Source organism: Malaclemys terrapin, chromosome 4 (genome assembly GCF_027887155.1).
Source record: "Malaclemys terrapin pileata isolate rMalTer1 chromosome 4, rMalTer1.hap1, whole genome shotgun sequence".
Lineage (NCBI taxonomy): Eukaryota > Metazoa > Chordata > Testudines > Emydidae > Malaclemys > Malaclemys terrapin.
This window is the reverse complement of record NC_071508.1, coordinates 135478226-135501624: the sequence shown is the minus strand read 5'-3', so window position 1 is coordinate 135501624 and position 23399 is coordinate 135478226. Positions and strand designations below refer to the sequence as shown.

Genomic DNA, 23399 nt, shown 5'->3' with positions numbered 1-23399 from the left:
AATGCTTTTAAAAGCATTAGGAAACACTTGACTATGTTTCTGGATTTGAAAGTAGTGAATGTTGTCCCCAAACTCTCAGAAATATTTGTTTTAAAATGAATTTAAAATGTGTCTTTGAGGGTAAAATAATGAGATGAGATTTCAAAGTTTTCCTGCAAAATCTACATGGGTATGTGGGAGTGTGTATGTACATTTTGCACATTACTTTGAAAACTCTTCATTTTATTTATTTCAATTTATAAAATGCAGCTGGCCAGTGCTGTAAGAGCATATACAGGTCAGTTAAAAAATTCAGGGAAACCACCCAAAAAAAACTAGCATATGTTAGGAAGTGTACACCTGATTATGAAGGCCACGTGATGGCAAGTCTGACAAAAACCTGTCAAATACATATTTTACCTGAATGGTTTAGTAACTTTTTTTACTGTAATCCATTACAATATAAGATACCATATTAGTAGACATTTCCCCTTATTCTTCCATCAATACATCTAAAAACATGATACATGAACAAATTTCAAAAATTATTACATTCAACTTGTGAACAAAGAAAATTTAAATTAGCCACAGTGATTATTATTACAATGAAATTCCAAGCAAAGGTTCCAATCTAAACTAGTCTGCCACAGGAAACAGTCAAGATAAATGTATGGTTTACATCAAACATGTTCCTTTTAAAAGTTTGTGTCATCACAGCCTGTAAAGAACTTCTAAAAATAAAGGCCTGAACCTGTTCACACTGAACACAGTGGCAAAATTCCCAGAATTCAGTAGGGGGAAGAAATCTGATTTAAAAAAAACCCTATGCAATTAAATTTAATGCAAGAGATAACAGTGGAACAGAACAGTGTCACAGGATAATGGTCTGCTGATGTGGTGCAAATCAAGGGTCTCAGTGGGCTTGGATGAGGCCCTAAAGCAAAGGCAAAATGGAACAGCACTTCATGGAAAATAAAGATCTAGGTCAAGCAAGAGACACTGATCCTGTGACAAATAATTTATAACAACTTCATTTTTAATGTACCAAAATGATTTATTTAGGGTTGATCATTTAATCTGATGGTTGTTGGTACACTGTGAGTAACTGTTACTCACTGTGGACCTAATTCTATTAAACTGAACAAAGCCCAAATAAAATGGCTATGCGCTAATGAAAATGTGGTGAGGACAATGGGCTGAGGGAAGGACTCAATCTGAACCGTCTAATGGATGACTGACATGAGATTGAGCCCACTGGAAATGAAACTTGATTAGTAGTGCATTGCCAAGAGTGCTTGTGCTTAAGATACCTCGTAAAATGAGCTACATTTTACAGTGCTAATAATAATAATACTTAGCACTTACAGAGCACCTGTCAAACGTGCTTTACAAACATTACATAAGGTCTAAATCCTACAGTCCTTACACTGGCAGAATTCCCATTGACTATCAATGGGGGTTTTGCCTAATAAAAGAGAATAGTAAGTACAACAGGATTTGGCCCACATTAATTAATCCTCATAAAACCTATATGAGGTAGGTAAATAAGTATTATTATCTGCCATTTTACAGATGGCAAAACTGAGGCACACAGGTTAAATGACTTGCCCTAGGCCTCAGAATAAGTCAGGGTTAGGACTCAGAAGTTCTTGTGCTTAAATCACTGGACATAAAGGACTAGACTGTGGCATAAAGCCATAAGAGCAAGGTTATATGGACTCATGGGGAAAGCGGGCCCATCCCCAGCCGTGGTTACCTGCCTGATTGGACCAAATCTGACCGGCACTGAGATCTGGTGCAGAGGGTCACAATGACACTCAAATTTGGCCCAGCTGCCCCTCTGCCAGGCCTTACCAAGTATAGGGGGCTCTGCTCCTTATACCCCCACTGAAGGCTTCACCCTCTGACTCCTGGCCCCCTAGACAACTTTTACAAACCCAGCACCTATCCACAAAACCACAGGCTGTGCTGGATGGGGGTGTGAAGAGACTGCACTGCAGCCAGAGGAGGGTGCAGAGGAACTGTACTACAAGCCTCAATGCATCTTTATACGATAATATAAACTGCTTTACTACCTTGTCATTATATAAGCCATGGTTGCTCATATGTCATGTTTACTTTAAAAAATACCACAGACCTTAAACGTTAAAAGATATCTAGATAATTGTTAGAGATGGGACAACATAGGAGAGTGCACATGAGGTAACTGGATCTGGAGGTGTTTGGAGGTCCATGGACAGGTCTTATTTTTCCCCATTCTGCACCTAAAGGTACCACCGTTTTGGATGCCATCACTCCTGGAAGTACTGTCTCAAAAAGGGGCATTTTCACAAAGGAAATCATGGTATTAATGCACTGAGAACCAGCAGAGGCAGTGATGCCATTCCTAGATGTGCGCCAAGCATCTGGGAATGTCATAAAAATATTGGGCTATATTCTCCCCCCCTGTGGAAAAACTCACAGAAAAGTCAATGTGCTCTGAAAATTCCACAACTTTTGGAATAACTCAGTTTCTGCAGCATTCTCCTCTCTAAAAGAGGGGCTTGGGCCATGCAGAGAAGGTAGAGAGCACGGCCTTCTAACCATGCAGAACCAGAGGATCAATGAGGAAATCCAGATCCATCCCTGGAAATTTTGGAACCTCTGTTCTGTACCTCCTTTGCCCAAACAGCTCAGCCCTGTCAGGAGCTGTGCTGTCATATGCTCCCTCCTTTAGGTATCACCCCCTACAGTTTGGTAAGGGGTCAAAAGCTGGGAAAGGGAGTTAAGGCTGCAACTAGCAGCATTAAATCATGCATAGATTTATGCCTGGAAATGCACCAGATTTGGAGGACAGCATGCCACCAGACAGCTGGTGCTCTCCAGTGCCTCACCACCTACGCCCAACAAAATCCAGGTTGCTCCAGATCTACAGTGTTTGCTTGGAGACACATCTCAGATTCAGGGAGAAGGTGCATCATGCTGCACTGGTTCTACTCCCTCCCTCCCCCACACGCCATTTCTGTGGCTTTGGGACCCTTTATACCCTTCACCACTCCTCTGATTTCCTTTATTTTGAGGGGAGGAAAGCTCCTCTGCCAGTCTCCATGTGGGGTGCCTGTTGGTAAACAGGAAATTTGAAGGAAATACATAGGCAACTCAGCTATCTCCAGTTTGGCTCATCCCCAAAAGTTACCTCAGTTACTGGCTTGCGTCACTGTGTGATACAATCACTGTAGCTTCTCTCCCATTTATTTAATAGGTTGTAAAAAAAATCTCAGGCTTCAAGCTAATCGCATTTGCCTTGCTTTGTGTAATCAAAAATGCCTACCTAATTTTATTGTGTTTTAGGAATTGAGGATCTACATAACCAGGCCAATTTTAAATGCAATATATATGTCCTATTGCTGACAACCCATAGAAACAGGAATTATAACTTTTCCCTTTGAAGAATAACTTCAGCTTTTCCAGTCGTTCAGTAACGACTGGAAAATGTTCAGTATCGTCATCAGCCCAAAGAAATAACTTCATATGGACATAAAACACTTATGAATAGCAACATGGGCCAAGTCAGAGAAGAAAAAAGAAAAACACTTGTTTTTTCATTCCTGTTCTTATTCAGTTACTGAATTCTTTATGTTTTGTGCATATGTGTGTGAGAAAAAGATGGTGGCTACCAAACAGATTTTTATCACTGACAATTTGCATTTACTGATAAATGAAAATATTAAAGTATACAATATATATTTCTTTCTAATCATTTCCTAGAAGAACATTTTGGTTTGAAACAGCATCTCCATTTTAACTTGGGAGTAGTAAGGAACAGATGAACATTAAATTGTGCTTCTCATCACTGAAGTTCTTTGTTCGTTTAAAATAGCTGGATCACTGACTCTCTTGATTTTCCAACTCCAACCCATTTTACTGGCGAGGGAGAGAAGGGGGAGAGAAACAACTGTTAGAACACTGACTGGAAGTAAACAATATAATTAATTAATATTAATAATTTTCATTTTTTAATATGAAGTTTCGGTACAAAATCACCAACAAACTCCAAACCTGAAACAAAGTGCTGAAAAAGTGTCTCTGTTAAATAGTTTCTCCTGCTGTATCACTAACACACAGTATACTGGAGCACTGAAAGCATGGAGTAATTATGCCATAAACACAAAGCATTGCAGTTTGAAGGCCTAACAGAAGGGTGAGGCACGTCAGTTGCATGTTCAGCTGTCATTATCATGGGTGATGGGGTGTCTAGCTAAACCCATGCAATCTACAGCAAGAATTCTGTCAGACTTTATAGTCTTCTTGATGTGGACATGAAAATCATGAGACACAAACACCATACCATGGTTAAATCTGGAGGTTGTCACTTTATTTTAAAATGATTACACAGATGGGGTAATCATTCCAACTATCTGGTAGGGTTCGCCCAGTGAAGCCCTCTACTGGCATCAATGTCCCTGGGTACTGCAAATGTGAGGGTCGGTGTGAAGGCCATGCCCTCTCTACACTCTAAAGGCTGCCAAGGGACCCTGACTGGAAGATAGCGCCCCAAACACTCTGCCCTCCTCCACGTCAGAGGTAGACGATATAAGATGAGGGGGAGCCACATCTGCATGAGACATGGAGACATATCTGTTCATCATGCATTGCTGCTCCCAGGACCATGTCCAGACAGCCCACTGAGTTACAGGGACCTCCATGAAACACCTTCTAACCTACCCCTCAACTGCACTGTAATCTGCCAAAGTTGTGATAAGTAATTGACACTCCCCAAATCCAACCTGCTGGGTGCTGGCTGGAAGGTGAAAACCCATATGGTAATTTGCCACTTTTGACATGGGGGAAAAACCCTTTCAGACCCCAAAACTGGGGATCAGTCTAGTCCTGAAGTCAAAGGAGATCCATCAACTATATCAAGGGAGGGAATGGTGCGGCTGAAACAGGTAGCCCAAGATAGCTACTTGGCTAGGCAGGAGATGGTAGCAAACTGCCTCCCCCTCCAGCTCGTGCAGGCAGGAGCCAATCCTATGGTCCCATTACCACCCCACCACCATTAGCAGCAGCAGTGGGTGGGACAATCTCCAATACCTGACTCAGTATGCGATACCCTTCCCCCCTCACACACACACCCTGAAGCACAAAGAAGGGGGTTGGAGGAAAGGGAAAGAGAAAAGCAACCTCCCCTGCCCCCACACACACATAAGCTGAAGACAAGTAGGAGGAAGGGGGAAGCAGAGAGAGAGAGAGAGAACACACAGCATGCTGCCCTAGCTGCTGCTCCTGGTTGAGATCTCCCACTTGCCCTGCACTCTGGTGTCTCCACTGCTTCGGGCCCCATCAAAGCCCTACTCTGGCTAGCAGCTTGAGTATTCATTCACAGCCTCATGTACATGCCATGGCCTCTCCATGAGCACAGGTGAAGAGACATTTACCTGGCACTCCAACATGGTTTTCCACACATCGAATATAATTCTGTGCCTTGGGTGGGAGATCCTCCCATTTCCTCGCCCCAGTCGTGTCAGTCTTCCACCCAGGCATTGTTTCATACTCTACTTCCACTTTCTGCAGTATCTCCTGATTAGCTGCGAAAGCACAGTTAGCAACAAGTAAGACTACAATAGCTTCACTTTAAAAGATATCTATAAATCTTGAGCAGGAAAATTTTAACAAAATGTTTAAAAAATGAAAAAAATGACACGAAAAAGAAACATTTATAATGTTGAGCCATCAGTTCACTCTATTTACTAGTACTGTTGTTGACTATATATCCAAAGATAAACAGAGAGCACATCTACACTACAAACTTAAGTCGACCCATGTTAGATCGACTTACAGTCACAATAGTCATTACTGCAGTAGCTGATGTCCACACTACCCTCCTTCTGTCGGTGGTGCACGTCCTCACTCGGAGTGCTTCCACCGACTAAAGAGGGGCAGTGTGGGGGGCTGAGAGCCAAGGCACTCAGCTCTGCGCAGCTCCCCACCAGCTGCTTCCTGGGCTTCTCGCCTCCCGGCTCTCAGCTGGGAGCAGTGCCCAGAGCTTATCTCCTCCGGCAGGGATATCAACACCCAGAGTCAGGTCGGCTGCTGTGCTCCCAGCGAGGAGCTGGGACCAGGCAGGGGGTGGGGGGAACCAGTAAGAGTCCTAACATCTGAAATCCCATGTCATTTTAAACAAAAGTCAAAGAAGTTTTAACATGTATTGAAATGGGAGGTATATTTTTATTAACTAAAATGTCAGCTGCTGCTAATTATAGTGGCACTATGCAAAAAGAGCAAAGCTGTTTGTGTCCAGGTCTCAGCTTTTACAACATAACAATACTCCCTTTACTTTTCCTTTGCAAAGCATGATTTTATTGACATACTCCTGAGATTGTAGCCCTCATTCATCAAAGATTAAAATGTAACAAACAAACACGCCCCCCAAAAATAAAAAAAACACCCGATATCAGTGTATATACACAGCCTGATTCTCCATTGTCCTATACCAGGGGTAGGCAACCTATGGCACGCGTGCCGAAGGCGGCACGTGAGCTGATTTTCAGTGGCACTCGTACTGCCCGGGTCCTGGCCACCGGTCCGGGGGGCTCTGCATTTTAATTTAATTTTAAATGAAGCTTCTTAAACATTTTAAAAACCTTATTTACTTTACATACAACAATAGTTTAGTTATATATTATAGACTTAGAGAAAGAGACCTAAAAACGTTAAAATGTATTACCGGCACACAAAACCTTAAATTAGAGTGAATAAATGAAGACTCGGCACACCGCTTCTGAAAGGTTGCCGACCCCTGTCCTATACCTTGGAGTCATTTATACCTTTTTACAGTCATTTACAAAGTGACTGTAAAACTCTACTATTCTGATTTGGTGGGAGCGTTTTACAAAGCCACTTTGCTTTGGTGTAAATTCTTACAAAGTGCTGGGCAACAGAGAATCAGGTCTGGCTTTTAAGTACAAAATACTTAACAGAAAAGAGAGAGAAAAAGTGATCACCAAGACTTTTTTTTTTGAAAAACATACCTGGAAAATATGGAATTCTTTTTCCAGCCAGTTTGTAAGCAACACTGATTTTAATCTCATCAAGGACATCCAGAATATCCAGTTTTGTTAATGCCAGACTGTCCAGAAAAACATTGGATAAAGTTACACATAAATTGAATCCTTCTATCATCGTCTTCTCTAATCCCCTCCACCTGCTTTTTCTACTCTTGTACTCATAGACCAAGCTCAGGCAACCCAGTATAAAGGAAAATTCAGACATATTTAGATTATGAACTTTGTTAAAATTACAGCACTTCACTTCTACACATTTGCCTGCTCATATAGGTGAAAGAGAGTGTGTTCAATCACATCCTTTAAAATGTAATTATCACTGAAAAGTGATTATGTGAAATGCCACTTTTAATTATCAGGCCTGGCCACTGTATTTAGATGCACATCTTCTTACCTTAGTGGTACTACTGTTTACTCACGTTATCCTTGGAGAACTAACAAGGCTAAGAGAGAAAGAGCTGAGTTCTATTTTTCCTTCTGCATCGACAGAATTGTTTAATAAGTTCCAGTTACAGGGCCAAGCACTTACCCCTGTGTAAACCCACTGATGGCATAATTTGGCCTACAGAACCTTTATTCCTGATGATGATATGCAGTCAGGAAAGATCCCAGCTTGACTTTCAGATCCCTAGGTGAGTTAGTTTAGTTTTCATGTAGAAATCATAAAGGGATAAATAGTGGAGTCTTAAGATGCCGTTTTTGCAGAGTCACTTTTCAAAGTAGAACTGCATTTGAAAATAGTAGCCAAATATCTCTAAAAACAACATGCCTGATCCTCAGCGGGTATCTATCAGTGTAGCGCCACTGATATTTGCATCAATCATCTAAGGATCTAGCCAGACATATGCATGTTTTCAATGTTAGACTGACTTGGGTGGATGAAGGAGTCATTTAAAATTTGGAAAGGGCTGCTGTTCTTTGCCTCATTCATGGCATATACCAGTAGTTCCAACTTCTCAGCCAGGAATACACAGCGGTGTTCCGGGGGGTACATCAACTCATCTAGATATCTGCATAGTTTTACAACAGGCTATGTAAAAAGCACTAGTGCAGTAAGTACAAACTAAAATGTCATACAATGACTTGTTTATACTGCTCTATATTATGAAATACAAGTACAATATTTATATTCCAATTGAGTTATTTTATAATTATATGGTAAAAAGGAGAAAGTAAGTAATTTTTCACTAATAGTGTGCTGTGACACTAACGTATTTTTATGTCTGATTTTATAAGCAAGCAGTTTTTAAATGAGGTGAAACTTGGGGTATGCAAGACAAATCAGATTCCTGAAAAGGGTACAGTTGTCTGGATAGGTTAAGAGCCACTGGCATATATCTCCCATTGTTGCTTAGGTGTCAAGGGCCCAAATCATCAAAAGTATTTAGGCTCCTTGCTTCCACTGAAATCAATGGAAATTAGAAGTCTAAGCTCCTTTGAGGATCTGGGCCAAAGTCCTCAAGATTAACAGTTTTGTTGATGGGGAAAACAGTAATTACATGGAAAAACAGTAATTACATGTAACTGAAAAGGAAACAGAATATAGCTCTTTAATGTCACTTCCACAAAGAATGGAGATGCATAGGTGAAAACAGCATAGGGCCTTGGGTAAACACTAATTTTACAAAACGTTCAGATGAGTTACTGCAGAAAGATTGTTTCATATCTGTTTCCTGACTGATAAAAATCTATATTTTCACACCCTTAGAGAGACAGTAAAACTGACCTAAGCCCCGGTATAGGCACCGCTAGGTCAAAAGAAGAATTCTTCGGTTGACCTAGCTACTGCCTCTTGGGGGGAGGGGGTGGGATTTACTACAGCAATGGAAGAATGACTTTTGTAACTGTAGCAAGTGTCTACACTACAGCAGCATAGCTGTAGCTGTCTGGGATGGTATGAATGGGTTGTTAAGGTAGCGGTTCCCAAATGGGGTTGCATCATCAGCAGATGGGGTTGTGGTGATTCCTAGTGTATGGAGGATGCCATTTTGCTCTTCAAAATGGCATCATCCATGCTGTCTGGGGTCTCAGCAGGAAATACTTCATTAAAATGGGGTTGTGCCAGCAAAAAGTTTGGGAAGTCCTGCATTAAGGACTGGCTGGGACCAACCCATATCAATGGAAGGCCCAACGGAGAGAATGGAAACCCCAAGGACTGAACAACTACACTTAACAGGAGGCTCCCAGTTTGACTGGTTGGAGCACATATGAACTCAGCAGGAAGACAATGCGGGGTGGTGACCAGAGGGAGTGATAAGAACTGGGCTCACAGAGAGATTCAGAGCTCCTACCTGGGACCAAGGCTACGTCTACACTACAGCCCTTACAGTGGCACAGCTGTACCGCTGCAGCTGTGCCACTGTCAGGTCTCCCATGTAGCCGCTCTATGCCGACGTGAGAGAGCTCTCCCATCGGCATAATTAAACCACCCCAAGGAGCAGTGGTAGCTATGTCCACACTGGCGCTTCTGTCAGTGAAACTTATGTCAGTCAGGGGGCGTTTTTTTCACATCCCTGACCGATAAAAGTGCTAGTGTAGATGTAGCCTAAGAAACAGGGACCGAGATAGGGAAAGGAAACAAGATGGTTCCTATAGTTATATTGCTCAAGAGGGAGCCCTGGAATTGGCCAGTATGAACTATGCCTTAATATTTGCTTCTCTGTGCAAACCTCAGGACTTCCCAATGCTGTGTTCCAGTTCACTAACAAATCCTACTCCGTTTTGAAAATGCTACCTGGTGACACTGCAACTTCTCATGGAGGTGCATTGATCTCTGAAGTGGGTGCAAGTCCCTGAACAGGAGTCTCTTTGAGTTGGGCTCAATGGGCAGAGCTCTCAGTGAGAAGCAAGAGGGCTGCAGCCCAGAGGCTCCATCTTGGAGATGCTGAGTCTGCATGGCCTACCCTTAAGGAAAAGTGGGACTTTCGGGGGCCTGGCACACTGATGGGGTACCTCCAAGGGACTGTTTGAAAGCTGAGACATTGCACAGTTCCATAGGTGCCGACTTCTCCGCTTTCCCCTGGGTGCTTGACTCCCCATCTGCCGCCGGCCCCACCCCCACTCCACCCCTTCCATGAGGCCCTGCCCCACCTCTTCCCACCCCTGCCCCGCCCCCATTCCAACCCCTTACCCAAAGTCCCCGCCCCAACTCCGCCCCCTCCCTGCCTCTATTCCAACTCCTTCCCCAAATCCCCACCCCAGCCCCAATTCTTCCCCACCTCCTCCCTTGAGCACGGCATGTTCCTGCTCCTCCCTTTCCCTACTGGAGCCTGCTAACGCTGCCAAACAGCTGTTTGGTGGCAGCCAGGCAGGAAGCATTGGGAGGTAGGTGGAGGAGCGGGAATGCGGCACGCTCAGTGGGAGGGGAGGAGGAGGTAGGGTAGGGGATGGGAGGAGCTTGGCTGCCAGTGGGTGCAGAACATCCACTAATTTTTCCCCATGGGTGCTCCAGCCCCAGAGCACCCACGGAGTCAGCGCCTATGCACAGATCCTGTGGATCTTTGCCAGGCACTCTAATGGACTAATCCAATGTTTACTGGATTCAATGGGAGTCTTTCTGAATGCACTAGGTAAAGAACGACAGACTGAACAACTGCTGCAGCAAACTCTGATACACTGATACAATATTCTACTTTGCTCTGCACCAAATGACTGATGTTGAATGTATCAGAATATCATCATATCACACACACATATTCACATTGCATGGGCATTTAGGTAGCAGTCTGAGATTATTTTCCCTATGACCATATTCTATTGCATTATTGCTTAAAATGTAACACTTAATTGCATTGATATTAATGTTACCTACATATTTTATTCTGTGGAGAACAAAATTATCAGTTCCAAATGTAGCACAAAATCTGTGATGCTTACGCAGTGAATCCATTGATCATGTGAGCGTATCTCAAAATGACAAGGTCCAACCAGCCACAGCGCCTTTTTCTGCCTGTGGTTACTCCCCATTCATGGCCTCGGGACTGCAAGATGTCTCCAATTTCCTACAGGAAGATAAAGAGACATGGATGGTGTTTCAACAACTGAGGTAACAAACCTCAGCCTGTCAAATCAATTTTTTTTAAAGTAAAGCTTAGTTCTCTTTAAAGGGGACTTCAGTTGAAACTAATGCCCCCATCCACAGAAACTGGTACAGCACAGCATCAACAGTACGACTTTCCCCACAATATGCCTCAATATGCGTCAGTATGACTGGTTCTTATTTTGGAGGAGCCCCGACCCCCTTCATATGATAAGAAAATCTTCTTAGCAATTCAGCCCCTGGTTTCTCTGTTCAGAGTTTATTTCCTTGCACTCCCCCATCAGTCTGTCTGTTTCCATCTGCTGGTCTGGAGGAGGAGGTGTGCCTTTTTGGGCTTAGACCGTAAGCTCTTTGGGGCAGCAACGATCTTTTTGTTCTGTATTTCACATAGCCTAGCACAATGGGGTCTGGTCAATGACTGCGGCTCCTGGGCATTATGATAATACAAATAATAAATATTAATAAAAAGTGTCATTATAATAATACAAATAACTAAAAGTGCGAGCTAGTGCCCATGGGGATGGCAATTTTTGTTATGTGACCAAAAAGAAGAGAAGAACCTTCCCATGAGGAACTGAACCTGACCACCAATTCATTTCATTGCATCCATGAGATTTAGTCACTATAACATTAAAGAGGATTCAAACCAGAGCCCTAGAAGTTTATGGATGCATAGCTCATTATTATTCTCCTGAACCATCCAGTTCCCTTATAATGAAGGTACAATATACACTTAAAAACCCTACAGACCCTCCATTTTTAATCAAGAAGTTTTTGCATGATTGGCTGAAGCACACACTGGTCTATTCTATAAATCATTCAGAATACATCAGATCGTTAATAGCACAAGACTATAACCTGCAGTTCCCAAGTTCTTATACAGACACAATTCCTAGTGAAGCAACGAGTTTTGCTTGAGTGACGGCTGGCAGTTCTGGCCAACAACAAACAATTGCCAGTGTAACGGCACCAATAGCCTTGAGATAAAATGATGACATTTATACTAGAGAGATAAGGTGGCTGAGGTAATATCTTTTATTGGATCTACTTTTGTTGGTGAGAGGACAAGCTCACAAGCTTACATAGAGCTCTTCTTCAGGTCTGGGAAACTTCATCAGAGTGTCACAGCTAAGTACAAGGTGGAACAGATTGTTTAGCATAAGTAGCTAATACATATTGCAAGGGACCACTCAAAGTGAAGTGGCCCATTAATACCCCTCCAATCATATGAAAGAAAGGAGGGAGGGCCTATTAGTGGGTTATAGATTGTTGTAATAAGCCATATCCACTATCTCTATCCAGTCCATGATTTTTAGTGTCTAGAGAAGGCTCGTCTTTTGAGTGTTCCTTTGAGGATGAGGACTGACAGGTCAGATATAGAGTGTTTGCTTTGTGAAAAGTGTTCACCCACAGGTGATGTGGTATTCTTGTCTTTTATCATTTTTCTATGTGAGCTCATCTGAGAGCGTAGTGATTGCCTGGTTTCATGCACATAGTTGCTATTTGGGCAGTTAAGATACACCACATGTTGTGATACGCATGTGTAGGACCCATTAATCTTGAAAGATGTGTTGTGGGGGCTGTTGATCATTGTAGTAGTGGAGAAATGTCTGCAGGTTTTGCATCTGTTGTTCTGGCAGGGTCTGGTCCGCTTTGAGTTGGTGGGTCTTGGTCTGTGGGAAGCTTGCTTCTAATGATGAGCTTGAAGAGGTTGAGGGGTTTTTGAAGGCCAGAAGAGGGGGTTCAGGATAGATTTCTTTCCAGATGGGGTCCCCATTGGGTATGGGTTGTAGTTGTTTGATGATACCCCGTATGGGTGTGCTAAAAAAAATCTGTGACACTGAGTACGTTTCCCAGACCTGAAGAAGAGCTTTGTGTAAATTTGAAAGCTTGTCTCTCACCAACCCAATAAAAGATATTACCTCACCCACCTTGTCTCTCTAATACTCTGGGAGCAACACGGCTACCACAGCACTGCATACATCAATGGCAGAAATTTATATCTGTCATTTGTTATGACAGGTACACAGATTGTAACAGAATGGCATCACATCAGTGTTGTCTGCTTTGACAATAAACATCTCAGGCTGCCGTCAGCTGAGTTACACTAGGGATGAATATGGTCCGTTGACATTGCCTCAGCAGGAGACCATTATCCTGTTACAACATTCTATCCCATTGACCTTATTTCTCGGCTACTGTAATGTAATGGGTTTCAGAGTAGCAGCCGTGTTAGTCTGTATCAGCAAAAAGAACGAGGAGTACTTGTGGCACCGCAGAGACTAATACATTTATTAGTCTCTAAGGTGCCACAAGTATTCCTCGTTCTTTTTGTAATGTAATGTTAAACCTACGTTTATCTGCTCAGTGGGAAAGGCTCCAATTCCCACTCTAGTAGTGTATGCCTTCACCACACCATATACTTCACCAATGTTCTGAGGAGGAACACCAAGTCCAGTGCATACGCCACCCACAGTACAGTTTGATGATGTCACAAATGGGTATGTGCCTGCCAAAAAACAAAACAAAACAGCACAACCGTGTTTCAGTGGTGATGGAAAACAAAGGCTGCCCTTCCTTGTATTAATTAAAGATGGGCTTGCATTTGTAACTTCACTTGGTTACCACAGTGGCTAAAGCAGATTGACACTACAGGAGAAGCTCTCACCACAGGAGGTGAGAGGGAGGGAGAAGTGCTGTTTACCCAAGTCAAGGTAAGGAGGGGTAGCAGTTTAGCAGAGGAAGCTGAGCTCTGCTCCTCCAACGTTCCCACTTGGTGTTCAGAGTAGCTTCAGTTGTATAATTTTTTTCTCTAAAGTCTCATTAGAAATTTAAAGGTGACTTCATTCAAATTAAGATAACATTACTGACTTGTGCTTCCATGTCATATAAGGGGGCTTTCAGAGTGCCCAAAATATTACCTCTGCCAAATTAAGAAAACGACAGTACTTTCACAGTGAAACTTATCCCGATGCAGAAGGCCCACACAAAGTCATACGCATACATCTCTTGCATCCCATTTAAGACTGGCTGTCAAGATGACATTCAAAGCCAGGCTTAGGGGCTGCAATGCGGGATTGCTGGGGAAGCAGCTGTATGTGTCTACATCAGCCCCCTCAGTCTGGCCTGTAAGGCCACAAAAGAGCAGGGACTGTATAGCCACATTCATGTGGATCAGACAGTCCTGGTAACCTATACAACTGGCAGAGGGCTTCAGCTTCTTTCCCAGTCTACAGGATGCTGTTCAGCTGCCTTACACCTTGGCCCTAGAATGGAGCATGGATTTCACCTCCCTGCTGTTCTGCACTTCACCTTCATGGAGTCCAAGTACTCAGAGGCTTTACGTGGATGCAATGGAAATCAGTCTTACAGCATAACAGGTGCATAGAGTATTGTACAGGCTGCCTGCACTGGGATGAATTTCATTCCCAATGAACATGAATTATTCTCAATAACATTTTAGTGAGACCTGTGTGTGTGTGCGCACGCATGGACTGAAATGGGGCCAGGATTTCACCTCTAGCCTCTTAAGAAAAATCCTGTTACTGGTGCACTGCCTGAGTAACCAGTGCTAACTACCCTGACAGTTAGGAAGTTTTCCAGCCTAAACCTCCCTTGCTGCAGTTTAATCCCGTTGCTTCTTGTCCTATCCTCAGAGATTAACGAGAACAATTTTTCTCCCTCCTCCTTGTAACACCCTTTTATGTATTTGAAAACTGTTATCATGTCCCCGCTCCATTTTCTCTTCTCCAGACTAAACAAACCCATTTTTTTCATGTTTCCTCATAGGTCGTTTTCTAGACCTTTAATCATTTTTACTGCTCTCCTCTGGACTTTCTCCAGTTTGTCCATGTCTTTCCTGAAATATGGTGCCCAGAACTGAACACATTACCCAGCTGAGACCTTATCAGCATGGAGTAGAGTGAAAGAATCACTTCTGGGGTCTTGCTTGCCACACTCCTGCTAATACATCCCAGAATGATGTTCGCTATTTTTGCAACAGCATTGCACTGTTGACTCATATTTAGCTTGTGATCCACTATAACCCCCAGATCCCTTTCCGCAATACTCCTTCCTAGACAGTTATTTCCCATTTTGTATGTGTGCAACTGATTGTTCCTTCTTTAGTGCAGTACTTTGCATTTGTCCTTATTGAATTTTATCCTCTCTACTTCAGACCATTTCTCCAGTCCAGATCATTTTGAATTTCAATCCTGTCCTCTAAAGCACTTGCAACCCCTCCCAGCTTGGTATCATCCGCAAACTTTATAAGTGTACGCTTTATGCTATCATCTAAATCATTGAAGATATTGAACATATGCAGACCCAAGACTGATCCCTGCAGGACCCCACCTGATAGGCTCTTCCAGCTTGACTGTGAAGCACTGATAACTACTATCTGGCAAGGGTTTTCCAACTAATTATGCACCCACCTTATAGTAGCTCCAAATAGGCTGTATTTCCCTAGTTTGTTTATGAGACAGTCATGTTACCTAGGGTTACCTAGGGAGGTGGTGGAATCTCCTTCCTTAAAAAGCAACAAACAGTCCTGTGGCACCTTAGACTAACAGATGTATTGGAGCGTAAGCTTTCGTGGGTGAATACTCACTTTGTCAGACGCATGTAATGGCAGATACATTCCTCCTTCCTTAGAGGTTTTTAAGGTCAGGCTTGACAAAGCCCTGGCTGGGATGATTTAATGGGGGATTGGTCTTGCTTTGAGCAGGGGGTTGGACTAGATGCCTCCTGAGATCCCTTCCAACCCTGATATTCTATGATTCTATGAGACAGTATCAAAAGCCTGACTAAAGTCCAGATATACCACATCTACAACTTCCCCCATCCACCAGGCTAGTGTACATATATTGAACCTGATAAAGCTTTCACTTTGGTTGGATTTAGGATGACAGAATTTGGTGTAAGGGCCCACAGAGGCAAAGCCACCTCCTTTAGCATATCTTGTAAAATCATCAGCCACTGCATTTGTGCACTGCTGCTATTTGCCTGAACAGTAATGTTCAGAATTATGAAAAGTGAAATAATGTTCTGGCCATTCTCTCAATAATCCCCAAATGATATAATAAGAAGGTTTTTTTTCCTAATTTCCTACTTTTAGCAAAGCTGATGCAAAGACAAATGAAAACAAGCCATCTCTCAGGAGTTAAACCTACTTTACAGGGTAACTTACCAAAGTCAATGTCAAGTAGTGCTGCATTGGCACCTTCAATAAGAATTTTCTTTGGGGAGCCATGAAGAGCTTCATACATAAAATAAACACCATCTCGGACCATTGGCCTTATTTTTTCAGCATACCCCTGAAAGTTTCAACAAAAATGTACAGTTCACCAAACAATGCTGCCAGAATGGCTGGAGCAATGAACAATATGGTCAGCTATAAAAACCTCACAAATAATTCTAACATGCCAACCTCAAAACTACATTTTACCTGGAAAATAAAACAATTAGTTATCATGCCATAAAAAAAATCTGCACCTAGTCACTCACACAAAAAAAGACTATTAGAATGTTGTATACCATTTCTATATTGCACACCTCAGCAGCAATGATGTACAGCTACATCATATTGTAAATAGAACATAATCTAACCATACTAATATATGGATGAGACAGAGATGCTCTGTTCAACACTAATTGCTAAAAATAGTTCTGCAATAGGTCTGGAAGTCTGCCCAATTATGGGCAGAAGGATGAGAAAAGTTACTGCAAGTCTGTATTGCCTAGATCTCTTTAATAAAACATGATCATTTTATCGTGATACACGTTACATTAGAATAACAACTATGGTTTGAACATCTCTTTTTATTAGGACTTATTTTTAATACTCTTATCTGAGAGCATTCTATTATAAACTATATTTTTTACTGTGATTCATCAGTTGTATGATGATGTATGTATGTATTTCCTCAATATACTTTAATTTCTTATATCATTTTTGTAGTTTTACAATTTTTATTAATGTTTATAAGAAATAGTTCAGAGAGATTTTCAGCTGGATTTATATTTTAACATTTTTCTACCTCGGTTCTTTTTACATCTTTATATATGCAGGAGGTCAGACCAGATGATCACAGTGTTCCTTTGTGGCCTTAAAATCTATGACTATATGAATCTTCCCCAATATTAAATCTTTACCTTTAGTTTTTTCAGTTGCCCTTCTGTGTCTATTTCCAAAGTGGGAAACATTGACTTGTATTGGTGTGCCAGATTCTTGAACCTGCAAACATAAAAAACTTGTATATGCAGAACTTGCAGTGGTTTCTGTTTTAAAAATCTTTGGCAACAATTCAGTTTGCATCATAAAATAAGCATAATAAAAGTTCTCCAGTGAAAACACATACGACTCACATATGAGTATAAACATCTATCCATGCCCTGATCATTTAAAGTGCCTGGAAGCTGTGCACAACACAAGAAATATTTACTAAAATTTCCCCTCCACCTACTTCCTTAATTTTTTTTATTTAAAGGATTTGCATACAAACTCGTACACAATAGTTTAAAAATGTCCCCTTATAAAGCCAACTTGTCATCCAAAATGTACCGTTCCTTGATGGACTATTTTAGAAGTATTAATAATTGTACCTTGAAGAAAATTCATCAAAGTCTGAAAGGAGGTCACAAATACGAAGGCCTGTTCGTGCAGCTTTAGAAGAATACGTTGGTCCAATTCCTTTCTTTGTTGTACCAATACTAATTAAATAAAGAAAAAAGTATGTCTAATGTGTATATAAAAAATATGTTTTATGCTAGTGAATTTTATCAAAACTTTTCATTATACTACCATATTAGCGAACTGTTCCGAAATGGAGATGAATATTTTATTAATAAAGCTCTAACTTTTTATTATTACAGACATTGAAGTTTTCCTGCTTCAGTACACATGCATAATTATTGTTACTATGCACTGTGTGCAGAATAGGCCTCAATCCTTGTGTCTGGCTCAGCTCAGCTAAGAACCCCCAGGATGGGAGGAGTGTGTGTGTGTGTAATAAAGGTGTTGGTATATAATTACTTTTTTCCCTCTTGTGCTTGACGTTGTACTTCTTGAAGTCCATCAGCTGCCTGGTGAAAGTCGAAGACTGCACAACAAAGGAAAACCACAGGAACAAGATGAGACACCCAAGGAGAAAAACATTTTAAAAAACAAAACGCACAGGCATCTACAATTGAAATGCTAAGTGCAAAAGCCTTTGTGATTGTTGAATGCGCACTGTTCTCACATGAAGTATTACAGAATATTATGAAAACAATAGTACAGAAATACACATTAGAAACTATAAATTGTATTAATATCTTACTAGTAAAGTTTATTCATTCCCTATAGCATGGGAAGAAACAATATTAGGGCCTGACCACATTTCCCATGGATTTCAGTGGAAGCAGGATCAGGACTTGAAGCAATGTACACTGCTGCTCTTTTACCATGCCTGTCAACCCCATCTGCCCCAAACCAGCCAGCCTTGCAACAGCAAGATGGCTGTGAGAGATTACTCACACTCATCACCCCCAACAAAATAATTAGGGCAAGATTTAGCCATCGATACAAATACATGATTCCTTTTCAAGGTAAAATAGCAGTTTTGAATGCATGTGTTGGGCCTATCATTTGCATTTCCTATCAGGCCTTTCTATGCTTTAATCTCCACTTTGATAAATACTTACCAATGTGTGCTCTATCTGATATGATGAGTCTTTTCTCCCAATCCTTTAAACCTGTCAACAGATATACATTAAAGACTTAAGATTTGTATTCCACTGAGGTTGTCAGACTTGGGCATTTACTTTTAGTTTTCCTGTATCTTTCCTCTAATTCTCTTTCTTATTAAATGTATTGCAAATCCAGATGTATAGTTTACTTTAAATGGAATAGAAGTCACCTTGGCTAAAACATAGCTGGCTATGTTACCATTTTCTATTAATCAGCTGTTTTCAACAGGACAATACTTTTTGATTTTGGTATGGACAAAGGTATCAGGTATTCTTCATAATCCCATTATACTGTAGCACACATTCAATTTTTGTTATAAATTAAGTCAAAAGCTATTCCCAAAGTGCTGCCTGTCTACGAAAAAAAGCTTTAACCAAATATTTTAATTGTACCCACAATTTGTTCCCACCAAAGCACAGAATTTTCAAGTACAAACATTTCTGCACAGAAGCTGGGATGCAGAAATCCTGGCCCTATTGAAGTCAATGGGATTTTTGCCACTGACTTCAGTGGAACCAGGATTTCATTTTATCTTTTGTTGCAGCAAATAACTGCACCCATCAAATTCAGAGACTGTTCTTTAAAACTTGTCCATAAGACCCTTACATGCTGTATTTTGTCAGGACTGCTCTCTAAATGATTTTAAATCTGGAAAATTGCTATAAAGAATATTTATGGCAAGTGGTCAAAATCTGGGTCTGAAATATACTTTGATTTAGCTACCATTATAAAAAAAATGTTTACAAAGTTAGTTGACACAAACCTTTCTTTTCATTTTTTTCAGCTTCTTCAAACAAGCCTGGTAAATGTATAACCACCCCATTACCTTTGGGAAAACACAAAAGATTTATTTTAAAAAGCAGGAGATAGAATATACATCCTTCAAAATGACTCATGTAAATCATCATATTTTGTACTGAAAAAAATCTTAGTAAAACTTCCCTAGGACTGAAGATTACCCTGTGCTCATCATTAACTGGTTTTAAGAACCATTGGAGCTAAATTCACATTTGGTATAAACAGGTGCTAAGTCCACTAAAGTCAATAGAATTGTACCTGCTTACATCAGATCTGAATTTGGGGTCTGATTCAAAGCCAACTGAAGTCAATGGAGTCTTTCCACTGATTGAAATGGCTTTTGGACCTCAATTTCTCCTTGGTTTAAGCTCAAAGAAGTCAGTGGACTTACACCAGGGACATATATGGCTGATATTATTTAAGTCTTCATCTTTCAAATGCATTTGGGAATGGGCAACAGGGGATGGATCACTTGATGATTACCTGTTCTGTTCATTCCCTCTGGGGCACCTGGCATTGGCCACTGTCAGAAGACAGGATACTCGGCTAGATGGACCTTTGGTCTGACCCAATATGGCTGTTCTTATGGTCTTATATCTTTACACTGAGCTCAAAATAGCTACTGTGATACATGAGCAATATCTTTTTCCTATAAAGCTGGAAATTAAGTTCCATAAACAATACAGTGTGTACTGGAGATGAGGAAGGATTAGAGACATCGTGGGCTGGAAACAGCTGCTACTTGCTTCTTCCTGGAAGCATCAGAAACACATGCAGTACCTGCTTCTCTGCATAAATCTAGATTGGTCATTAGTTATTTTCCATGCTAACTGGAATCAGAACCAACCGTATTTGTCACCAGAAAAACAAGTTTTACTTGATATATTTTAATATTAAAACTAGAGATGGGCTGGAACCAGAACCACCAATCTGAGCACCTCCAAAATTTGGAGAGGGAAAAGATTTAAAATCTGGGATTGGATCGAAGGGCTGTGCTGCTGTAGCATTTCAAATGTACCAGAAGGGCAGCCGTGTTAGTCTGAATCTGTAAAAAGGAACAGAGGGTCTGTGGCACCTTTAAGACTAACAGAAGTATTGGGAGTATAAGCCTTTGTGGGTAAGAACCTCACTTCTTCAGATGCATCTGAAGAAGTGAGGTTCTTACCCAAGGCTTATGCTCCCAATACTTCTGTTATTTCAAATGTAGACACTACCTCCGTTCTCCCATCAGCCTAGGTAATCCACCTCCATGAGAGGTGGTAGCTAGGTCGATGGCAGAATTCTTCTGTTGACTTAATGCTGTCTAAAACCGGAGGATAGGTTGGCTTAACTACGTCATTCAGGGTTGTGGATTTTTCACACCCCTGAGCGACCTAGCTACGCTGATGTAAATTCCCAGTGTAGACCAGCCCTACGTAATCTGACTCAGGCCAAACTTTAGAGTACTTATAACAGTATGTTACTGTAGTTTTTATGAGTTTGGTGTAAGGTTAAAAGAAAATTGCAGCTATTTTGATTAGTACAACATTGTAAAATCTCAGAGTAAGATGTATTTCATATAAGGAGTGTACTGTGACATCTACTCTTTCTAAAAGCTTTAATTACATTTGTCATTTCTTACATATTCCCTGTAACATCTATGTTGCTGACAAGTGGTATAATTAGAGACAATAAGCAAGATACAAACTATCCAAACATTAATTTATTTGCTAAGGCTAAATATTCAAACTCAGATGCATAAATTGTGCCAAGAAAACCCCGGTTGTTCATGTAAAACAACCAATTTTTGTGTGCAAGTGCATAGTTAGCACTTGGGTAGGCTCAGGCACTAACTTCTTTTAAAATCTGACCATTGGCCTCTATTTTTTTTAATGGCCCATTAGTTTAGTTCAACTATAGTAAATATCCTGTTGAAAAATTATTCATGAAGTGCAGTTCATGCTAGAGATGGTCAGTATGTAGGAAATGGGGCTAGACACATTCTTAGAAATCCAGCTTCTGGTTTGCATTCCAGCTACCATGTTCAACAAGCCCAATGAATGCAAACAGTGTTGCAATGACATTTGTATCATGATGTTGTGACACAAAAATCATAACATTGCAATGTGACATCAGCCCAGAAGAGCAAGCATTTCAAGAAGTATGGATGACAAGAGACTGCCTGGACGATATTCTGCCAATTAAAGCACTGAATCTTGGGACCTATTTCTGAAATTTGGGAAAGGAGGAAAGGCTAGAGAAAAATGAAAGGATCAGTTAGTGTATGTACAGATGTTTGCATCTGCAAAGCGCAGGCACATGTATATGCATATGCAATTTTATACATGCACATGTGGAAGACAAGAGTTGAACTCTCAAATAGCATAAAAAAAGCAAGGAGACAGAAAGGAAGATTTATATTTTCACAGTTTCTTTAATAATGGATATTAAAATGGCATGAATAAGAAATAACGGTGTGAAATGTGGCAAATCTTACAACTGTAGTAATAAAAATAAAAAAGCTGAAACCGAAAGAAGCCTTACTCACAACCTTTCATGTTTTTGTTTGTTAGTTTTATAAAACCCTGATTATGATTGCCTTCCATGCAACATGAACTTTTGAACAGGATAAGATGTTTATCTTACCAATGAAGGAAATTGCCTTTAGATTAATTATGCCACTAGGAAAGAGGTGAAAATCATATTCCTTCCCATCAACGACGACAGTGTGGCCTGCATTATTCCCACCCTGCAAAAGAAAGACACAAACTGATGATTAAGGACATTATAATGTCTCTCTACTGTTGTAGCTAAAGATTTGGTAGTTTGATCTTTATTATTTCTGCATTCATGTCTTATTTTAGTTTTTCAGTTATGCCCAGCTTTCCCAAGCACTATAGTCTGGTTACATCTCATATGGATTTTCTTAATTTTGAAATATGAAAATGGGAAACTGCTTGTTTTTGACAGTTTTTGGTCAAACTCTGTTTTTATTATTTTGTTTGTTATTTGGAATTATTCTACAAATGGTTTATACGAACATATTTTAGCCTGCAGATTGCTCACCAGCTCTTTCCAGTGAAACTATTTGCTATTCGATATTTCCCCTATGTGATTTGTCTCTCGAAACATATTTGATTGGGTGACAGACTCTAATAGAAAGTCACAGTATGGTTAAACTCCTCAAATCTAAGTCAGGCACCTAGGACAGGATATGAGTAATTCCCAGTTAAGTCACTCATGTCTTGCAGTTGGAGAATAGGGGGGAAATTTTCAAAAGTGCCTAAGTTACTAAAGAACCTAAGTCTCATTTTCTAAACTTGTCTTAAACTTGCACTTAAAAGCCTAAGTCTAACTGAAAGTGAACCTTGAAAGTTAATGGCCAGATTTTAATGCTGTTTAGGCACCAAAACACACCCAGTGACTACTGGGATTTTCACAAGTGTCTAGGCATCCAACTCCCAAGTAGTTTGCTCAAGAACACCACAGGACATTTTTTCCCCTTCAGGGGCTGATCATGGGTGCCTGGAGCCCTCACAGATATATTAATTGTGTTATAGGATGTGTATTCAGTATTACAGTCTCAGAGCATTCAAAACCCATGAGTAAGGGCCCCCAAATCATGGGATTGATTAAAAAAATCATGAGATTTAATAAATATTAAATAAATAAAGGTTGGGTTCTCTTTTAATTGCCTTCTGGGTTTTGAGCCTTTAGGGTGCACTCAGGTCACATTTGCAAGCTTTTCTCCAGAACCATGAGGACCAAAAACTTGTTTCTTTTAATGAAATCAGAGATTTTCAGGTAATTAGATAGCTCTAGAAAATGGGGC

General features: G+C 40.8%; 1 protein-coding gene across 1 annotated transcript in view; it reads right to left on the bottom strand.

Moving 5' to 3' along the window:
- Positions 1–404: 404 nt before the first annotated feature.
- ADSS1 (adenylosuccinate synthase 1) overlaps positions 405–23399 on the bottom strand; it is a 35267-nt gene continuing 12272 nt past the window's right edge. The window contains exons 2-13 of the mRNA XM_054025057.1: positions 22214–22316; positions 19554–19616; positions 18745–18795; positions 18095–18161; positions 17665–17772; positions 17215–17296; positions 16250–16376; positions 13416–13570; positions 10899–11023; positions 6990–7087; positions 5397–5546; positions 405–3882 (exon numbers count right to left, since the gene is read on the bottom strand). Of these exons, the coding sequence (XP_053881032.1) occupies positions 3830–3882; positions 5397–5546; positions 6990–7087; positions 10899–11023; positions 13416–13570; positions 16250–16376; positions 17215–17296; positions 17665–17772; positions 18095–18161; positions 18745–18795; positions 19554–19616; positions 22214–22316 (1182 nt within the window). The 3' untranslated portion in view covers positions 405–3829. The remainder of the gene's footprint in view (positions 3883–5396; positions 5547–6989; positions 7088–10898; positions 11024–13415; positions 13571–16249; positions 16377–17214; positions 17297–17664; positions 17773–18094; positions 18162–18744; positions 18796–19553; positions 19617–22213; positions 22317–23399) is intronic.